At 48.8% G+C, this 18,649-nt stretch overlaps 2 protein-coding genes across 2 annotated transcripts in view; one reads left to right on the top strand and one right to left on the bottom strand.

The window, feature by feature from the left end:
- Positions 1-1,809: 1,809 nt before the first annotated feature.
- nedd9 (neural precursor cell expressed, developmentally down-regulated 9) overlaps positions 1,810-18,649 on the bottom strand; it is a 43,999-nt gene continuing 27,159 nt past the window's right edge. Inside the window, exons 3-7 of the mRNA XM_072448310.1 lie at positions 8,142-8,240; positions 6,986-7,312; positions 4,710-5,849; positions 4,326-4,415; positions 1,810-3,443 (exon numbers count right to left, since the gene is read on the bottom strand). Coding sequence (XP_072304411.1) covers positions 2,883-3,443; positions 4,326-4,415; positions 4,710-5,849; positions 6,986-7,312; positions 8,142-8,240 — 2,217 coding nt within the window. The 3' untranslated portion in view covers positions 1,810-2,882. The remainder of the gene's footprint in view (positions 3,444-4,325; positions 4,416-4,709; positions 5,850-6,985; positions 7,313-8,141; positions 8,241-18,649) is intronic.
- Positions 15,983-17,422, top strand: LOC140362297 (zinc-binding protein A33-like). Its single transcript, XM_072448409.1, has one exon. The coding sequence runs from the start codon at positions 15,983-15,985 to the stop codon at positions 17,420-17,422; it is 1,440 nt and encodes a 479-aa protein (XP_072304510.1).

Consider the following 18,649-nt stretch of genomic DNA (forward strand, 5'->3'; position numbering starts at 1 on the left):
TGCCTCCAGAACCCACTGAGCTACTGCCTGCATAACCCACTGAGCTACTGCCTCCAGAACCCACTGAGCTACTGCCTCCAGAACCCACTGAGCTACAGTCTGCATAACCCACTGAGTTACTGCCTCCAGAACCCACTGAGCTACTGCCTCCAGAACCCACTGAGCTACTGCCTGCAGAACCCACTGAGCTACTGCGTCCAGACCCACTGAGCTACTGCCTGCAGAACCCACTTAGCTACTGCCTCTAGAACCCACTGAGCTACTGCCTCTAGAACCCACTGAGCTACTGCCTGCAGAACCCACTGAGCTACAGCCTTTATAACCCACTGAGCTACTGCCTGCAGAACCCACTGAGCTACAGCCTGCAGAACCCACTGAGCTACAGCCTGCAGAACCCACTGAGCTACTGCCTGCAGAACCCACTGAGCTACTGCCTCCAGAACCCACTGAGCTACTGCCTGCAGAACCCACTGAGCTACTGCCTCCAGAACCCACTGAGCTACAGCCTCCAGAACCCACTGAGCTACTGCCTGCAGAACCCACTGAGCTACTGCCTCTAGAACCCACTGAGCTACTGCCTCTAGAACCCACTGAGCTACTGCCTGCAGAACCCACTGAGCTACTGCCTGCAGAACCCACTGAGCTACTGCCTGCAGAACCCACTGAGCTACAGCCTGCAGAACCCACTGAGCTACAGCCTGCAGAACCCACTGAGCTAAAATGTTTTTAGTGGAGCAGTTCAGGGCTTTAGCAGCAGATGGCGCCACTGGAGAAATGAATGAATGAAATTATTTCTATGTATGTAAAAGTGTATATGTAAAATGAGCCACGTGTTCAGGTAAAATGAGCCACATGTTCAGGTAAAATGAGCCACATGTTCAGGTAAAATGAGCCACATGTTCAGGTAAAATGAGCCACATGTTCAGGTAAAATGGGCCACGTGTTCAGGTAAAATGGGCCACATGTTCAGGTAAAATGAGCCACGTGTTCAGGTAAAATGGGCCACGTGTTCAGGTAAAATGAGCCACGTGTTCAGGTAAAATGAGCCACGTGTTCAGGTAAAATGAGCCACGTGTTCAGGTAAAATGAGCCACGTGTTCAGGTAAAATGGGCCACGTGTTCAGGTAAAATGAGCCACGTGTTCAGGTAAAATGAGCCACGTGTTCAGGTAAAGTGAGCCACGTGTTCAGATAAAATGGGCCACGTGTTCAGGTAAAATGAGCCACATGTTCAGGTAAAATGGGCCACATGTTCAGGTAAAATGAGCCACATGTTCAGGTAAAATGAGCCACATGTTCAGGGAAAATGGGCCACATGTTCAGGTAAAATGGGCCACATGTTCAGGTAAAATGGGCCACACGGCTCAGGTAAAATGAGCCACATGTTCAGGTAAAAATGGGCCACACGGTTCAGGTAAAATGAGCCACGTGTTCAGGTAAAGTGAGCCACGTGTTCAGGTAAAATGGGCCACATGTTCAGGTAAAAATGGGCCACATGTTCAGGTAAAATGAGCCACATGTTCAGGTAAAATGGGCCACATGTTCAGGTAAAATGGGCCACATGTTCAGGTAAAAATGGGCCACATGTTCAGGTAAAATGAGCCACATGTTCAGGTAAAAATGGGCCACATGTTCAGGTAAAATGGGCCACATGTTCAGGTAAAATGGGCCACATGTTCAGGTAAAATGGGCCACATGTTCAGGTAAAATGGGCCACATGTTCAGGTCAAACGATCTGAGCCGTTTTAAATGAACTTTTCATGAACATTTGAATAAAAACAGTCAGTTTCACAGAGAAGTTTTTACTTTCAGAAAAACACTACGACAAACGACAACAACGTCCAAAGCATTTTATAAAACCATCTAAACAAAATAGAGCCAATATTTACACAAAGACAAATATTTACAGCTAAAACGGGCTAAACACGGGCAAAATATATATAAATGTTAAAATAAGTACAGCATTTATTGCAGACAAAACACACTGAACGCTTTGATGTTCAACACGGTCACTCCAGCGTTGCCATGGCAATCTCATTTTGTTCATTAGATTAATTAACTCATTATTTTTAACAGGTTTAACTCGGGACAAATATGAATAATTTAAAAATAAAACGAGTCGTATAAAACTTTGCCCTTCGCAGCTATGTCAGTCGTACAAATCTAAACTTTCGCTCGTGAGGTCATTATTTTTATTTATTCACAAAACTGCAATGTAAAGGAAAACCCCATACGTGCCCTTTAATGGCCCTTTAATGGTGGACCAGGCGTAACATTATGACACGCTGCTGAACGTTTCGCGTGGATCGACCCTTTAAAGACGCACTGCAGGACTTTGGCGTCCGCCGTCACCATAGCGACCACGGTGAATGAGATGTTCTGTGAGTGCGGCTCAGTTTGTGTGAGACGGGAACTAAACTCAATCACACGGGTTTATAGAACACGGAGCTAACGCTAGTGAAGAAAACAGACTCCAGAGGGAAAACTATCCATCTTTTACCTGCTGACGCTAGCGTTAGCGGCTAGCGTTAGCGGCTAAAGTTAGCGACTTTACGACATGACTCTTGAATAAAACCGAGTGGAAACAGGAGCTTTCATTCTGACACTTCTGGAACACGACGTCATGATCCGTCCAGTAAAAACGCCACTGCGCAGACGTGACGCGTGAACGATTGACCGTGGACGGCTCCGCCCACAGGTTAAAGAAAGACAATGAGAAGGTCCATCGCGAGTTCCCACTTCCTGTTGAAAGGCGACATTTTCAGGACTTTTGCCCGTTCAAAAGATTCAGTTTTTGTTCATTTTCTTGCTAATGTTCCATCTCTGAACGATTAATGCGGAACATTTCGGGACATTCCGGGACATTCCAGGCCTCGGCAGCGATTACGACTGCGACATGTGCAGCAGCTGCTCCTTGAAGTGCTGCGAGTGCTGGGACAGTTCCGTCACGCGGTCGACCATCTCCTGCACCGCCGCCGTGTTGGGGTAGTTGAGCGCCGCCTCTTTGGTCGCGCCCACCACCGTCTTCAGCAGGTCGCAGAGCACGTTGCTGGCGTTCATCACGCGGTTGGCGAGCTCGGGCATGGACACCTGGCGCGAGAGCGTGTCGCCGATGAACACCAGCTTGTGCGCGCTCAGGATCACGAACTTGCTGTGCGCCACGAAGATGCGCGGCGGCTGCCCGGCGCTCACGCACGAGAAGAAGGCGTCCATGGCGCTGAGCAGCGTGAGGAAGTGTTGACCGCACTGGTCCGAGTAGAAGACCAGGAGCTGCTTGTCCCGGGAGCAGAGGTGAAGGGCGGGGCCGGAGCCGCCGGGCGTCGGCTCGGGCTTTTTGGCGCTCAGATTGGGGGCGAGGCCAAAGCGCTGCTGCGTGATCCACTGGGAAATGTCGTTTTCCACTGGTTTGATCACTTCCTGTTCCAGACGCTTGAACTGGTTTATCTGCGAAAACCAGAGCGACATGTGTCAATGAGACGTGTCAATGAGACGTGTTAATGAGACGTGTCAATGAGACGTGTCAATAAGACGTGTTAATGAGACGTGTCAATGAGACGTGTCAATAAGACGTGTTAATGAGACGTGTCAATGAGACGTGTCAATGAGACGTGTCAATGAGACGTGTCAATGAGACGTGTTAATGAGACGTGTCAATGAGACGTGTTAATGAGACGTGTCAATGAGACGTGTTAATGAGACGTGTCAATGAGACGTGTTAATGAGATGGTTAGCACAGCAAGGGTTAGCACAGCAAGGGTTAGCAAAGCAGCGGTTAGCAAAGCAAGGGTTAGCAAAGCAGCGGTTAGCAAAGCAAGAGTTAGCAAAGCAGGAGTTAGCAAAGCAAGGGTTAGCAAAGCAGCGGTTAGCAAAGCAAGGGTCAGCAAAGCAGCGGTTAGCAAAGCAGGAGTTAGCAAAGCAAGGGTCAGCAAAGCAGCGGTTAGCAAAGCAAGGGTTAGCAAAGCAAGGGTTAGCAAAGCAGCAGTTAGCAAAGCAAGGGTCAGCAAAGCAAGGGTTAGCAAAGCAGGAGTTAGCAAAGCAAGGGTCAGCAAAGCAGCGGTTAGCAAAGCAAGGGTTAGCAAAGCAAGGGTTAGCAAAGCAGCAGTTAGCAAAGCAAGGGTCAGCAAAGCAAGGGTTAGCAAAGCAGCGGTTAGCAAAGCAAGGGTCAGCAAAGCAGCGGTTAGCAAAGCAGGAGTTAGCAAAGCAAGGGTCAGCAAAGCAAGGGTTAGCAAAGCAGCGGTTAGCAAAGCAAGGGTTAGCAAAGCAGCGGTTAGCTGCGGCGCTAACGACATACACTTGTACACGAAGTATAAAGGCGGTAAGTGTCACCTGCTCCGGCCCCAGCGCCACCTGGTGTTGCTTGATGATGTTCTCTTTCTCCAGCAGCGCTTTCTGGTGCCGCTCGAAGTCTTCTTTGCCCTGAAAGTTAAGGAAACAGATGCGTGTCACTCAACGCCAAAACAGACGCCAAAACAACGCTAAACAGACGCTCTAAAATGTGTTTGTCGGCTGTATTTTAATGTGTAACACTTCAAACGTGACACATTTACGTTAAGAAGCTTTTTTAGTCATTTAAATTCATATACTAAACTGTTTTTCTCCTCGTCACATACAATAATTCAATAAAAACACTTATTTACGGGGAATATTTCATTTTAAGTACTTGATCATGTATTTAAAAAGTCTCTGTGTTTGCGCAGTACCGGCGTGTACCTGCAGGTGGACGTAGTCGTAGTCCTCCATCCAGCTCTTCACACACTTCTCGCTGTGGTTCATGTTGTCTTTGTCCTGGAGGTGGGCGGCGGCGGGGGGGAGGGGCTTCCTGTAGCTCTCGTTGTCCGACGGCGGCGAGCCCAGCGCGGCGTGCGTCTCGTCCGCGCCGCCCTCGCCGTGCGGCCTCGGGAAGAGCAGCTCCGCGTTGGCGCCGATCGTGGACGCCAGCTGCTTGGCGTCGTCCGGCACCGTCCGGGACACCATCACGAACCGGTCCAGGTCGTCGGTCTTGTTGTGCCGCGCGGCGTTGGGCGTCGCCAGCGCGTTGACGGCCCACCCGCCGTTGTCCAACACCTGGTAAATCTGTATCACGATCTGCTGCGAGTCCTCGAGACGCGCCAGCTGCTTCCGGAGCTTAGCGTGGAGGCTACCGTCGGACAGGGCGCTAGCGTTAGCCGCCGCGCCCCTCCCGAACACCACGAAATCCGCCACGGCCGCTCGAACCCTGTCCATGATGGCGCGCACGTCGTTGGCGTGTCTCTCCACGAACGCGAACGTCCGCCAGTGGGGAGACGCCGCCATGGCGTGCAGGTTCCCGACGGCCGCCTCCACGTTCTGCAGCAGGCGGTACGACCTCTGCAGCGCGCCGTCCAGGTCCAGGGCGAGGCGGCCGTCGGACCCGGCGGAGGAGGACGACGTGGACATGCTGCTGCGGGTGCTGCCGGTGCTGGAGAACGAGAGTCTGTTCACGCCGTCGGTGAGATCGGACACGCGCGCGTCCTGCACCGGGACGTCGTAAATCCCCCGGCCGTCGGTCGGAGAGCCGCGACTCGGGACGCTGCCCCGGGGAACGTCGTAAATGTCCGACCCGGAGCTGGCCGAGGCGGGCGGGGGCACGTCATAGACCCCCTCGTTGTTGTTGTTGTTGTGGTAGTTGTGCGCGGGCGGGGCGGAGAGCTCGGGGTTGTTGGCGGGAGGGTAGTCGTAGACGGACTGGGGGGACGTCGGCGCCGGTTTGGTCAGAGCGGGAGGCGGGATGTCGTAAATGCCCTCGGCTTTGAGACACTTCTGAGGCTGAGGGAAGTCGTAGTTGGCGTCCTGGTGGTTGGAGGCGGTCCTGCAGGGAGGGGCGGAGTAGATCTGCGGACAGAGACGGAAGAGGTCGTTATTTCGGCGCAATTTTACCGAATCTCGAAGGATAACGGTCTCCAAAGGCAAGCCAAAGGGTAAGACATTCTGGTATTTAACTAACTTTATGTATATTTCTAGAGCGGGGGTTCTTTTTCTCATGATATTATATTTGTGTTATGGTGCACACGGCTAAATCAATGTCCGTTTACCGTATTGTCCGGAGTATAAGTCGCACCAGCCAAAAAACGCATAATAGACAAGAAAAAAACATATAAACATATGAAACAGATGAGAGAACATTGTGAATAGGTGTACGTATGCTAACATGCTAACGCTAACAGCTTCAGCTACATGACGTATGCTAACGCTAACACCTTCAGCTACATGACGTATGCTAACGCTAACAGCTTCAGCTACATGACGTATGCTAACGCTAACACCTTCAGCTACATGAGGCACAGACAGAACTGTGGTAAGTGTCTGGTATGTTAACGTAACATATGAACAGTTATTCAGATAACTATAGCATAAAGAACATGCTAACAAGTTTAGCAAAGCATCAGTTTTACCCCAAATCACTAAATCCATTGAATTCTTCTTCCTCTGTGTCACTTCTAAACAACTCCACAAACTCCAGAGGAAGAGGAAGTGCAGATTCTTCTTCTGCGTCGCTTGGAGACTAGAGCGCCCTCTTGTGGTTGCCAGTATGAAAAGTCGCTCTGGAGTATAAGTCGCACCCCGGACAAAACTATGAACTACGGATAAACACGTCGGAGCAGTTTTGGTTCAAAGTCCTCGTTTTGACGCTTGAGTCGACCCGCTAATGTTTTTGGAGCGACGCCTACTTCCTGTTTGGACTGAGCCACGTTCAAGCTGCGGGAGGCGTCGAGTTGTTTTTGAACGGGCCATTAAAGTGTAAGAAAAGGACAAGAATAAACACGCAGAAACGCCAAAAGTGTGTGGACGATGGAACTGACCAAAACCGTGAGTAAACGGTGTGTTTATGGGTCAAAAAGCAGATTTAAACTCCCAAATGTCTAAATAATCCACTCCACGTCGTCTCCTTCTGTTGCCGTGACGATTCCTCCTTTAAACCCTCAAAACAACGGCATAAAACTCCATAAAGAATGTGTTTGAGTCCTCACCCCCTGAGCGGGCGCGGCCGGGGGCACATCGTAGACCCCCTGAGACCCCCGCGGCTCCGGCTGGCACGGGGGCACGTCGTAGACCCCCTGAGGCCCCTGAGACCCCCGCGGCTCCGGCTGGCACGGGGGCACGTCGTAGACCCCCTGAGGCCCCTGAGACCCCCGCGGCTCCGGCTGGCACGGGGGCACGTCGTAGACCCCCTGAGGCCCCTGAGACCCCCGCGGCTCCGGCTGACACGGGGGCACGTCGTACAGACTCTGCCCGGCCGAGCGGCTCTGTGCTGGGTACGGGGCGCTCAGGGCGTGGCCCGGAGGGACGTCGTACACCTGGAGACGAGAAGGTGCGAGTCAGACCAGGCCAGGCTGTTATGATGATGATGATTATGATTATCCAAATGACAGTTGTATTACAGCTCCCCCTACAGGTCACATGACTCACTGAACTAAAATGCAGTTAAGATACTTTCATTTTGAATTTTGCAAAAAATTAAAAAAATGTTATCACGGAATAGAACATTGTTTTAGGTTTATAACGTCACTTCCTGTTTGTAATCAATGACATCACACAAGGAAATTACCTAGCAAACACTGGGCGAAAACTTAAAAAAAACACACAAAAAAAACATATGAGAGCGACTTTATTTTGTTGAATTAATGTTTTAGAGTCAGAAAAGTTGTTTCTTTGTGTAAATTCTGCATAAACTTTGATAGGAATGTGTGTCCCTGGTGTTATGTCACTTCCTGTATGAGTGTCCTTGCTGTGATGTCACTTCCTGTATGAGTGTCCCTGCTGTGATGTCACTTCCTGCCATTTTCTACAAATTTTTCAAAATTTTCTCCACAAATACCTGCTCGGTCGGTGTGAAACTATCATTTATACGTACGACAGGTACAAATACACCAAATAAAGTCAGAACTAGAACATGGTAAAAACCTGTCATGGGCCCTTTGATAATAGGGGAGGAGCCATTGCAGTCCAAGTAAGAAGTAAACATATTTATTTCAAATTTGCAATGAATACAATGACAAACTAACTAAGACAAACTAATCTCTTCTCTTAAACAGCGTAACATGTTTTCATGAGTAAGTGGGCGTGTCCGTGGGCGTGTCCGTGGGCGTGTCCGTGTGGGTGTAAACACAGTTAAAGGGCCCTCACCCCCTGAGCTCTGGAGGCCGGCACGTCGTACAGGTCCTGCTGGTTCTGCTGAGCGACGCTGAAGCTGTACGACTGTCCCACACGAGACGGGGTCACCACCTGTCAATCAAACACACACACACCTGTCAATCACAAGTGAACAAACAAACACACCTGTCAATCACAAGTGAACAAACAAACACCAGATAAACAAGCAGCAGCAGCAGTTCTGAGCCAGACGCGGAGGAGACGAGAATGCTTCATGTCTCCCCCGAGTGTCAGAAGTTTTGTGTCACGAGCAACAGAAAATAAAACTCTGGAAATCTTCTGTTTGGAAATGTCTTTAGAAAAACGTGAATCACAGAGAGAAAAATGTGTCAGTTTAATAGAAATGTGTAAAAGTGTCTTTAACTGTAATAGTTTAAGTGTCGGACAAAAGAGCAGAAATATCACTCATCTTCAATCGAAAATGTACAAGCAACTACAGCGCTCTGCCACACGCCGAACGCTCCGCCCACACGCCGAACGCTCCGCCCACACGCCGATCGCTCCGCCCACACGCCGAACGCTCCGCCCACACGCCGAACGCTCCGCCCACACGCCGATCGCTCCGCCCACACGCCGAACGCTCCGCCCACACGCCGAACGCTCCGCCCACACGCCGATCGCTCCGCCCACATGCCGATCGCTCCGCCCACACGCCGAACGCTCCGCCCACACGCCGAACGCTCCGCCCACACGCTCCGCCCACACGCCGAACGCTCTGCCACACGCCGATCGCTCCGCCCACACGCCGAACGCTCTGCCCACACGCCGAACGCTCCGCCCACACGCTCCGCCCACACGCCGAACGCTCCGCCCACGCGCCGATCGCTCCGCCCACGCGCCGATCGCTCCGCCCACGCGCCGAACGCCTCGCCCACGCGCCGAACACTCCGCCCACGCCTCACGGGAACTCCCACAAGCATTTCAACACTTTCCAAAACTGTTCAAAATGTCTTATTTTTAACGACTACTACTACTACTGCTGCTACTACTGCTGCTACTGCTACTGCTACTACTACTACTGCTGCTACTGCTACTACTACTACTACTGCTGCTACTGCTGCTACTACTGCTGCTACTGCTACTACTACTACTGCTGCTACTGCTACTACTACTACTACTGCTGCTACTGCTACTACTACTACTGCTGCTACTACTGCTGCTACTGCTACTACTACTACTGCTGCTACTACTACTGCTGCTACTGCTACTACTACTACTGCTGCTACTGCTACTACTACTACTGCTGCTACTACTGCTGCTACTGCTACTACTACTACTGCTGCTACTACTGCTGCTACTGCTACTACTACTACTGCTGCTACTACTGCTACTACTACTGCTGCTACTGCTACTACTACTACTGCTGCTACTGCTACTACTACTACTGCTGCTACTACTGCTGCTACTGCTAATACTACTACTACTACTACTACTACTGCTGCTACTATTTATTTAGGTCAGTCACGATTATGAAGTTGATTTGTATTGTATTTATGGTGTATCCGTGGGTTACAGTTAGTGATGTGATTCAAAGCGCCCCCTGCAGGTCGGACGACTCATTAAAACGCAGATACGTTTTATATAGTTCAAGTTTTGCTAAAAAGTATTAAAATGTTATCACAGAAAAGCTCCTTCTTCAGGTTTATAATGTCACTTCCTGTTTGTAATTGATGATATCACACAAGGAAATGACCCAATCGTGGCCTAAATGGGGCAAAACACGCTGTAGTTTGCTCCAGGCTTAAATGTGTCTTTACTTATTTATCCTTTACTTTTCTCTTTACTTACTTATTATTTACTTTACTCGTTACTTTCTCTAAAACGTCCTTAAAGTAACTGTATGGTCTGAAATGGGATTATGGTTCCCACAGACGCGCACGACCTCCCGCTAACTCGTCTGTGATGTGGATTCCCGTTAGCGCGCGATGCTAACATTCCGAGTGCGCGCGGCTGTGACGAGAAGCACATGTGCCGTAGTGAAAGGTTCCGAGCAGCAGACGGAGGAGGAATGTGGGAATGTGACTCATCCACCGACCAATGAGAAACACACGAGGAGCTCCGCCCGACACGCACTGTGACCACGCCACGCCGGGAATGTGCCGCCAGCAGGGCCGGCGGCCACGTTTGGGCCGGCGGCCACGTTTGGGCCGGCGGCCACGTTTGGACCGCCGTTTGGGCCGGCGGCCACGTTTGGGCCGTACGGCGAGTGTTTGTCCTGCTGCTGCCGGACAATGACCAAAATGTCTCGAAATCAAGAGTTTAAAGGCCAAAAAGCGTCCAAAAGTTGAGGTTTGCAGCGCCCCCTGCAGGTCAGTTTAGCCCTGGTTTAGTTCATCACCTGTTTATGTTTGTGTGTTTTCATAGTGACAGTGGGTTTGGTGGAGGACGTCCATAATCTGTCTTCTGGACTCACGTCTGGACGTCCTGCGCCTGAGGTGACGTCCACCAGGAGTTTGGACACTCCAGACTGATGATGATGATGATGATGATGATGATGATTATTATTATTAGGCCCGAGCGCCACAAGCTGGCGAGAGGCCTATTAATCTCGTAAGGCCGTGCGAAGCACGGCTGCGAAAGTGCGTACGTAGTGCGCACGAAATCGAGCGCGAAGCGCTCGCCCACTTCCAAACACTCACTAACACACTCCTCCACTCACGCACGCCCCGTGCATACTAATTAGTTGTAGGAAAATGGAACATTACCGTTGTAAACGGGCGAAGCCCGTGCAAAAGTGCGCACTAAACGAGCACTTTACATTGAGATGACGACCGCGAAGCGGTCGTCATCCCCATATAAAGCACTCATTTGCGCTAAGTAGCTCACGAATACGTTCCCCATCTCTTGCATGTTCCGTACATATAAGCATGTAATGCAAAAATTGAACATTATTACTGTATAGAGGGCCTAAAACACAAAGTGGGCGGAGCCCACTCAAAATTAACGAAAGTACCCGTCAGTGACCAGGGACCCACACCATGAGGTAGGAAAGCGCGAGCGCTTTCCGAAAATGTATAGTTTATGATATTTGAAAAATGGGAAACATTATTTTCGCATCGGAATATTCTTCTTCTTCTTCTTCTTCTTCTTCTCGGGACCAACCCCCCTATTTTTCACCCAGTGAACATTGACGAAAAGTCACAGTCAGTGCCTCTCTACATTCTGGCTATTTCCCTTTTCTAAAATAAAAAAAATTGGCGCGTCAGCGCCCCCAAATGTACCAAAAATGCATTGAGAGATGGGAAATGACCCAAAAAAAATCTGATCGTAGAATCATGAAATTTGGCGCAGAGGTAGATGGTGACAAGAGAAGTAAAAAATATTATTACGGCAACGCCGTCCGCCCAACCAAATGTCGGCCATATTGCTTCAAAAATGGCTAAACATGATTTTGGAGTTTTTTACGAACTTTTACGAACTCCTCCCAGGGCGTTGGCCCTAAAAAGCTGAAATTTGGTGAAAATGCTACTGAGGAGTGGGACATCAAAAGTTATCCAAATTACATTGATACCTCTCACGGTCTCTGTGCGGCGAAGCCGCAAACTGTAGCTAGAATTTCAGAAATCTCCCATATTTAAAATTTCTGCCGTTTGCGCAGATAAAGTCCGAATTGCGTCAAATTAGAATCAGTTGTTAAACTCTTTGCCCTAAACCTACTTGAAGTGAAATAAATTTATTTGGAGCCACAGCGCCCCCTACAGATTTTATATGGAGGTTAAATGTTTAGTTTTGCGAAATTATATGAAATTTGACACACAACTCAATTTTAGCATCCCCATCAAAAAAGTCAATGAGAGCCATGTCATAATTGTTATGGCGTTGCCGTAACGATGACCGAAACCTTCCATGTTATTCCAATGGGGAAATCGCCAGAACATGTTTACACTTTATACTTTCACAAACTCCTCTTAGGGCGTTAGCCCTATTAACCTGAAATTTGGTGAGACTCATCTTCAGGGGTGGACCATCAAAAGTTATCCACATTTTTATTCAAAGAGTGACGGTGTCTTTGTGCCAAGAATTCAAAATAAAATAGCTTTTTGATGGTAAAACAAAGGGGAGAAGATGTGACAGCGTCACAGATTCAGCAGTAGGCGCAATAAAAGGACAATTGGGGCGCGTTAGCGCCCCCTCCTCTTGCGGCGTGGCGGCGGCGTGGCGAGGGCCGATCATTGCCGCTTGCGGCTATATTTATTATTATTATTATTGTTACAGGACGACTTAAGACAGCAGCTCGTGTCATCGTAAGATTTACACAACGGGTCACGACAGAAGCTGAAGTCATTTGACCTGGTTTAGTCCTGGTTTAGACCTGGTTTAGTCCTGGTTTAGACCTGGTTTAGACCTGGTTTAGTCCTGGTTTAGACCTGGTTTAGTCCTGGTTTAGTCCTGGTTTAGTTCTGGTTTAGTCCTGGTTTAGACCTGGTTTAGTCCTGGTTTAGTCCTGGTTTAGTCCTGGTTTAGACCTGGTTTAGTCCTGGTTTAGTCCTGGTTTAGTCCTGGTTTAGACCTGGTTTAGTCCTGGTTTAGACCTGGTTTGGTCCTGGTTTAGTCCTGGTTTAGACCTGGTTTAGTCCTGGTTTAGTCCTGGTTTAGTCCTGGTTTAGACCTGGTTTAGTCCTGGTTTAGTCCTGGTTTAGTCCTGGTTTAGTCCTGGTTTAGACCTGAAAGAAGACATGGCCGTAGCACAAATATTGCTGATTCATTCTGTTCTCCCCCTTTTGCTCTCTCCTCCTCCTCCTCCTCCCTCTCTCTCCTCCCTCCTCTCCTCCTCCCTCTCCCTCCTCTCCTCCTCTCCTCTTCCTCCTCCCTCTCTCCTCCTCCTCTCCTCCCTCTTTCTCCTCCTCCCTCCTCTCTCCTCCTCCTCTCCTCCCTCTTTCTCCTCCTCCCTCCTCTCCTCCCTCTCCTCTTCCTCCTCCCTCTCTCCTCCCTCTCTCCTCTCTCTCTCCTCCCTCCTCCTCCTCTCCTCCCTCTCTCCTCCCTCTCCCTCCTCTCCTCTTCCTCCTCCCTCTCTCCTCCTCCTCTCCTCCCTCTCTCCTCCCTCTCCCTCCTCTCCTCTTCCTCCTCCCTCTCTCCTCCTCCTCTCCTCCCTCTCTCCTCCCTCTCCCTCCTCTCCTCTTCCTCCTCCCTCTCTCCTCCTCCTCTCCTCCCTCTCTCCTCCCTCTCCCTCCTCTCCTCTTCCTCCTCCCTCTCTCCTCCCTCTCTCCTCCCTCTCCCTCCTCTCCTCTTCCTCCTCCCTCTCTCCTCCTCCTCTCCTCCCTCTCTCCTCCCTCTCCCTCCTCTCCTCTTCCTCCTCCCTCTCTCCTCCTCCTCTCCTCCCTCTCTCCTCCCTCTCCCTCCTCTCCTCTTCCTCCTCCCTCTCTCCTCCTCCTCTCCTCCCTCTCTCCTCCCTCTCCCTCCTCTCCTCTTCCTCCTCCCTCTCTCCTCCCTCTCTCCTCCCTCTCCCTCCTCTCCTCTTCCTCCTCCCTCTCTCCTCCTCCTCTCCTCCCTCTCTCTCTCTCTCTTTTCCCTGTGGACCTGCTGAAGTCTATTAAGCACCAAACTCATTAAAACAGATAATGAAGTCTGGACCCGGCGAGACCTCCACGTCTCCACGACAACCGCCACTCGATCGGCCAATCAGGATGCGGAACGCGACCCCCTCTGGCAGATCGGCCAATCAGCAGCCGGCTCATTCCAACACAGGGATTAAAGCGCTCGTTTAATCCGGTGAAAATGTGACTTCTGCTTTTGGGGAAAACAAAAGCCATTTAAACACAAACTTAATCCAGACGTTTGAAGGTTTTTATCTCTGAACGTGGAGCACATCCTTCTGTGCGTCGTCATGGAAACGGGATGGAAACGTTACATTTGTGGGAAATCTATAGTGTTTTTAAAGGCGACAAACTGAACTTTATTATGATGGAAATAATCAACACTAATTAATGCTGAAAATCAAACTGTGACGTTTCCTGACACTTCATAAAACGCCGACTGAAACTCGTTAGCATTTAATAATAATTAGTCATGGAAAATAGTTTATTACTTATTCCACTCTATAAAGCTCCAGTCTTGTCATTCACAATAAAATAAACTTTAAAAATCCCCATTTAATGAAAACTAAGTCACATTTTGACCTTGTTAAACCTCTTTGTACAGTTAAAATTATGGTAAAAGTTATAAAGACTATATTTATTATTCCTTTTTATGACAATGACGTCGACAATATTAAATAAAAATGTCAAAAAACAGCAACAGAAATAATCATGTTAAAGTTACAGAAGAAACAAAAACATTGAAATCATGAAATTCGTTGGTAAATGACACAAACAAACGTCAAACGTTTCAAATGTGAAAGTTCGAGGAGTAAAAGTAAAGTCTGTGAAAGGATCGACTGTTCCAGCGGTGACGCCGGGGTCAGAGTTCAAAGGTCGCGCGCCGCCCACTCCCGCCTTATATGGGCACTTCCTGGACTTTGGAGATAAATGTGGGTTTTTCCGGTTTATATTCCAGAGAACGAGCAATAAAGAAATCACCAACGATGAGATAAAACGGTCCTGGTTTAGACCTGGTTTAGTCCTGGTTTAGTCCTGGTTTAGTCCTGGTTAAGTCCTGGTTTAGACCTGGTTTAGACCTGGTTTAGTCCTGGTTTAGACCTGGTTTAGACCTGGTTTAGACCTGGTTCAGTCCTGGTTCAGGAGTTTAGTGTACTTCAGTGTGTGTACTTCATGTGTACTTCAGTGTGTACTTCATGTGTGTACTTCATGTGTACTTCATTTGTACTTTGTGTGTACTTCAGTGTGTACTTCAGTGTGTACTTCATGTGTGTACTTCAGTGTGTACTTCAGTGTGTACTTCATGTGTACTTCATGTGTACTTCATGTGTACTTCATGTGTACTTCAGTGTGTACTTCAGTGTGTACTTCATGTGTACTTCAGTGTGTGTACTTCAGTGTGTACTTCATGTGTATTTCATGTGTACTTCATGTGTACTTCAGTGTGTACTTCATGTGTACTTCAGTGTGTGTACTTCAGTGTGTACTTCATGTGTACTTCATGTGTACTTCAGTGTGTACTTCATGTGTACTTCAGTGTGTACTTCATGTGTACTTCATGTGTACTTCATGTGTACTTCATGTGTACTTCATGTGTACTTCAGTGTGTACTTCAGTGTGTACTTCATGTGTACTTCATGTGTACTTCATGTGTACTTCATGTGTACTTCATGTGTACTTCAGTGTGTACTTCAGTGTGTACTTCATGTGTACTTCAGTGTGTACTTCAGTGTGTACTTCATGTGTACTTCATGTGTACTTCATGTGTACTTCAGTGTGTACTTCAGTGTGTACTTCATGTGTACTTCATGTGTACTTCATGTGTACTTCAGTGTGTACTTCATGTGTACTTCAGTGTGTACTTCAGTGTGTACTTCATGTGTACTTCAGTGTGTACTTCAGTGTGTACTTCATGTGTACTTCAGTGTGTACTTCAGTGTGTACTTCATGTGTACTTCATGTGTACTTCAGTGTGTACTTCAGTGTGTACTTCATGTGTACTTCAGTGTGTACTTCAGTGTGTACTTCATGTGTACTTCAGTGTGTACTTGGGCTCGACGTAAGGAAACAAACTGGACTGACTTGAAACAGGTTAAACAGGAAGTACAGAGAAAGTCTAAGTACTGCGTTTCCAACAAAACAGAACTGCAGCGGCATTCAGGCAGGACACACTCTTAAACCGGGACTAAACCGTGACTAAACTGGGACTAAACCGGGACTAAACCAGGTCCAAACCAGGTCCAGACCGAGACTACACCAGGCCCTTTCTAAACACAGACAATGGCTGTGTCTGCTTTCGAAGACTTTCTGACTTGTGCCGTTTGTTTCGAGATGTTTCAGGAGCCGGTCTCTCTCGGGTGTAACCACAGCTTCTGCCGCCACTGCCTCCAAAACTTCTGGCAACAAAACCCTCGGCGAACCTGCCCGATCTGCCGAAGGAGATCGTCCAAGGAAATGCTCACCGTGAACTTTGCCCTGAAAGAACTGTCCGTTTCACTGACGCAAAAGGCCGACGGGGAAGAGGCGGTGCAGTGGGAGCGCCACCCGGAGGAAATCAGGCTGTTCTGTTTGGACAAGGGACGCTTTTTGTGTCCCGTCTGTGAGTTCTCTCGACATTCGCGTCACACGGTGGTCGAGCTGGACAAAGCGGCAGCGGAAGTGAAGGAACAGATCCGACGGCGGCTGAAGACCTCGCGGCAGGAAAGGGACATCGCGGCGAAGGCGGAGAAGAGTTACGTCGAGCTGAAAAGGCATTCGCTCGAGCAGGTGGAGGAGTGCGAGCGGCGAATCCACGCCGAGTTCAGTCGCTTTCATCAGTTGTTGAAGACGGAGGAGGAGAAAAGCATGGAGGAGCTGAGGGAGGAGCAAAGGAGGCAAGAGCAAGCGATACAAGAGGAAATGGACCACGTGCAACGGCGGCTGGTGGAACTAAACCAGAACATTTCCAACATGGACGATCAGATCGCGTCCATCGACCGGAACGTTCAAGCAAGACACGGGAAACTGGCAAAAACATGGTTGGATTTCCTGAAAGATTACGGCAAATCCAAGAGCCAAGTCCAAGCGCAAGAGTCCAACCCGGTTCTGCCAAAACTGGGCTCAGGACTTTTGATAAACCAGGCCAAAATCGTGGGCAATTTAGGCTTCAAAATCTGGAAGAAGTTGCAGACTTTGGCGGAATATCGTCCGGTCATTCTCGACCCGAACACGGCGAGCCCTTCGCTGCGTCTTTCCCACGATCTGACCAAAGTCGCATTCGCGGAAGGTCAAAGGAACGTACTTCCGGATAATCCCGAACGGTTTACGAACGAAGAGATTGTCCTGGGAGCGGACGGGTTCGACGGCGGCGCGCACGGTTGGGAAGTCGAGGTCGGCGACTACCCGAGGTGGGACATCGGCGGCGTCCGGGCGTCCGTCGACCGAAGGGGGAAAGTGTTCAGCGACGGGGAATACGGGATTTGGTGCTTGTGGTGCGGCGACCGGGTCTACAACGACGGCGATTCGGAGCGCGTCGTCGCGGTGACGAAGAGGCCGGAGAGAATCCGGATCGCGCTGGACTTCGATCGAGGTTTCCTGACTTTCTACGACGCCCACGACTCCACGCATCTTTGCATGCACCATCACCGATTCACCGAGAAGCTCTTCCCGTACGTTTCCATCGGCGCCGAGGCGGAAGCGACGACGAAAGAGGTCAAGATCTGTGTCAAGCCCCTCCCCTGAGCGTTACCGTGGAGATCGCCTCACTAGTAACTCATGTAATACGTTTGTACGACACTTCGATAAAACAATTCGGCCATGTTGGCGACGTTTATAATGTCACTTCCTGGTTTGACATAGACAGAGGTCATTCCATAACTGTTACTTAGCAACCAGACTGTAAACAACACGTCCGTTTAAATCGTACAATAGTTAAAAGTGAACAAATAATTACACCCGACGACACTTTTGTTTTGTGAAATGATCATTTAAACTGTCGCAAAAAGGTCTTTGTATTTTCGATGGAACGGCGCTTTTTGATGACATCACAGAGGGGTTCAGTGCACTTCCTGTTTTTTTTATGATAATCATTCACCACAAGGACAAACTCACCAAACGACGCCATAATTAGAAAAACACGGCAATTTAATTTGTACAACTTGTATTTTGTTCAGGTTTTAGTTTGTTTTAGTTTGTTTTAGTTGACGCTTCAACTTTGGCTCCGCCCACACCACAAAGTTGCGCTGTGATTGGCCCAGTCCCAGTCACACTTTTATTCTTTCTTCTTTACTTTAGTCCCTTATGAAACCTTCTCAGATGAAATGAAATAAATCCAGATAAAGACACATTTTCTGACGTTCGTGTCGGAGATAAAACCTAAAAAAACCTTGTGCGTTTTGAGAGCGTTTTTCACAGAAACGTTTCAAGGTTTTCTGATTGTTGCAAACTTTTATCAGCTCCAAACTGCGGCGCGTTTCCGAGGGCGACGAGACGGAGACGAACACGGGCGTTTTACTCTCGTTTCCACGACGACCACGTCTCAAACTCGACTCTGAAAACACCACGAAGACAAGAGACGTTTCACTGCCATTTTATGTTCGAAGATTTGCCGTTTTTTATTTTCAAGACATTTAGACAAATCAAACGTTCACCTTTTTTGCGTCGTTGGGTCTTCGCGCAGCCGTTAGCTTAGCCGCGCACAGACTAACGTTATGTAAACAAACTCATTTTTCGTGGAGTCATTAAGATATAAATGCTAGTTTGGTCGAAAGATGCTGTGTCTGGGTTTTAAATAAGGATTATTCTAGTGATCGACGAGACCAAAGGTTATTTAACTCATTTATAACATTTATAACACATTTATAACTGTTATAAATGTGTAAATGTGGCGTATGAAGAGAGAATATTCATGATTAAAGTGGATTATTGATGGAAATAAGAAAAGATTTATCTCCTTTGACATTTGGATGT

The sequence above is a fragment of the Eucyclogobius newberryi genome, unplaced genomic scaffold (genome assembly GCF_026437365.1).
Source record: "Eucyclogobius newberryi isolate DKJ021-1_F unplaced genomic scaffold, fEucNew1.0.hap1 SCAF_16, whole genome shotgun sequence".
Taxonomy (NCBI): domain Eukaryota; kingdom Metazoa; phylum Chordata; class Actinopteri; order Gobiiformes; family Gobiidae; genus Eucyclogobius; species Eucyclogobius newberryi.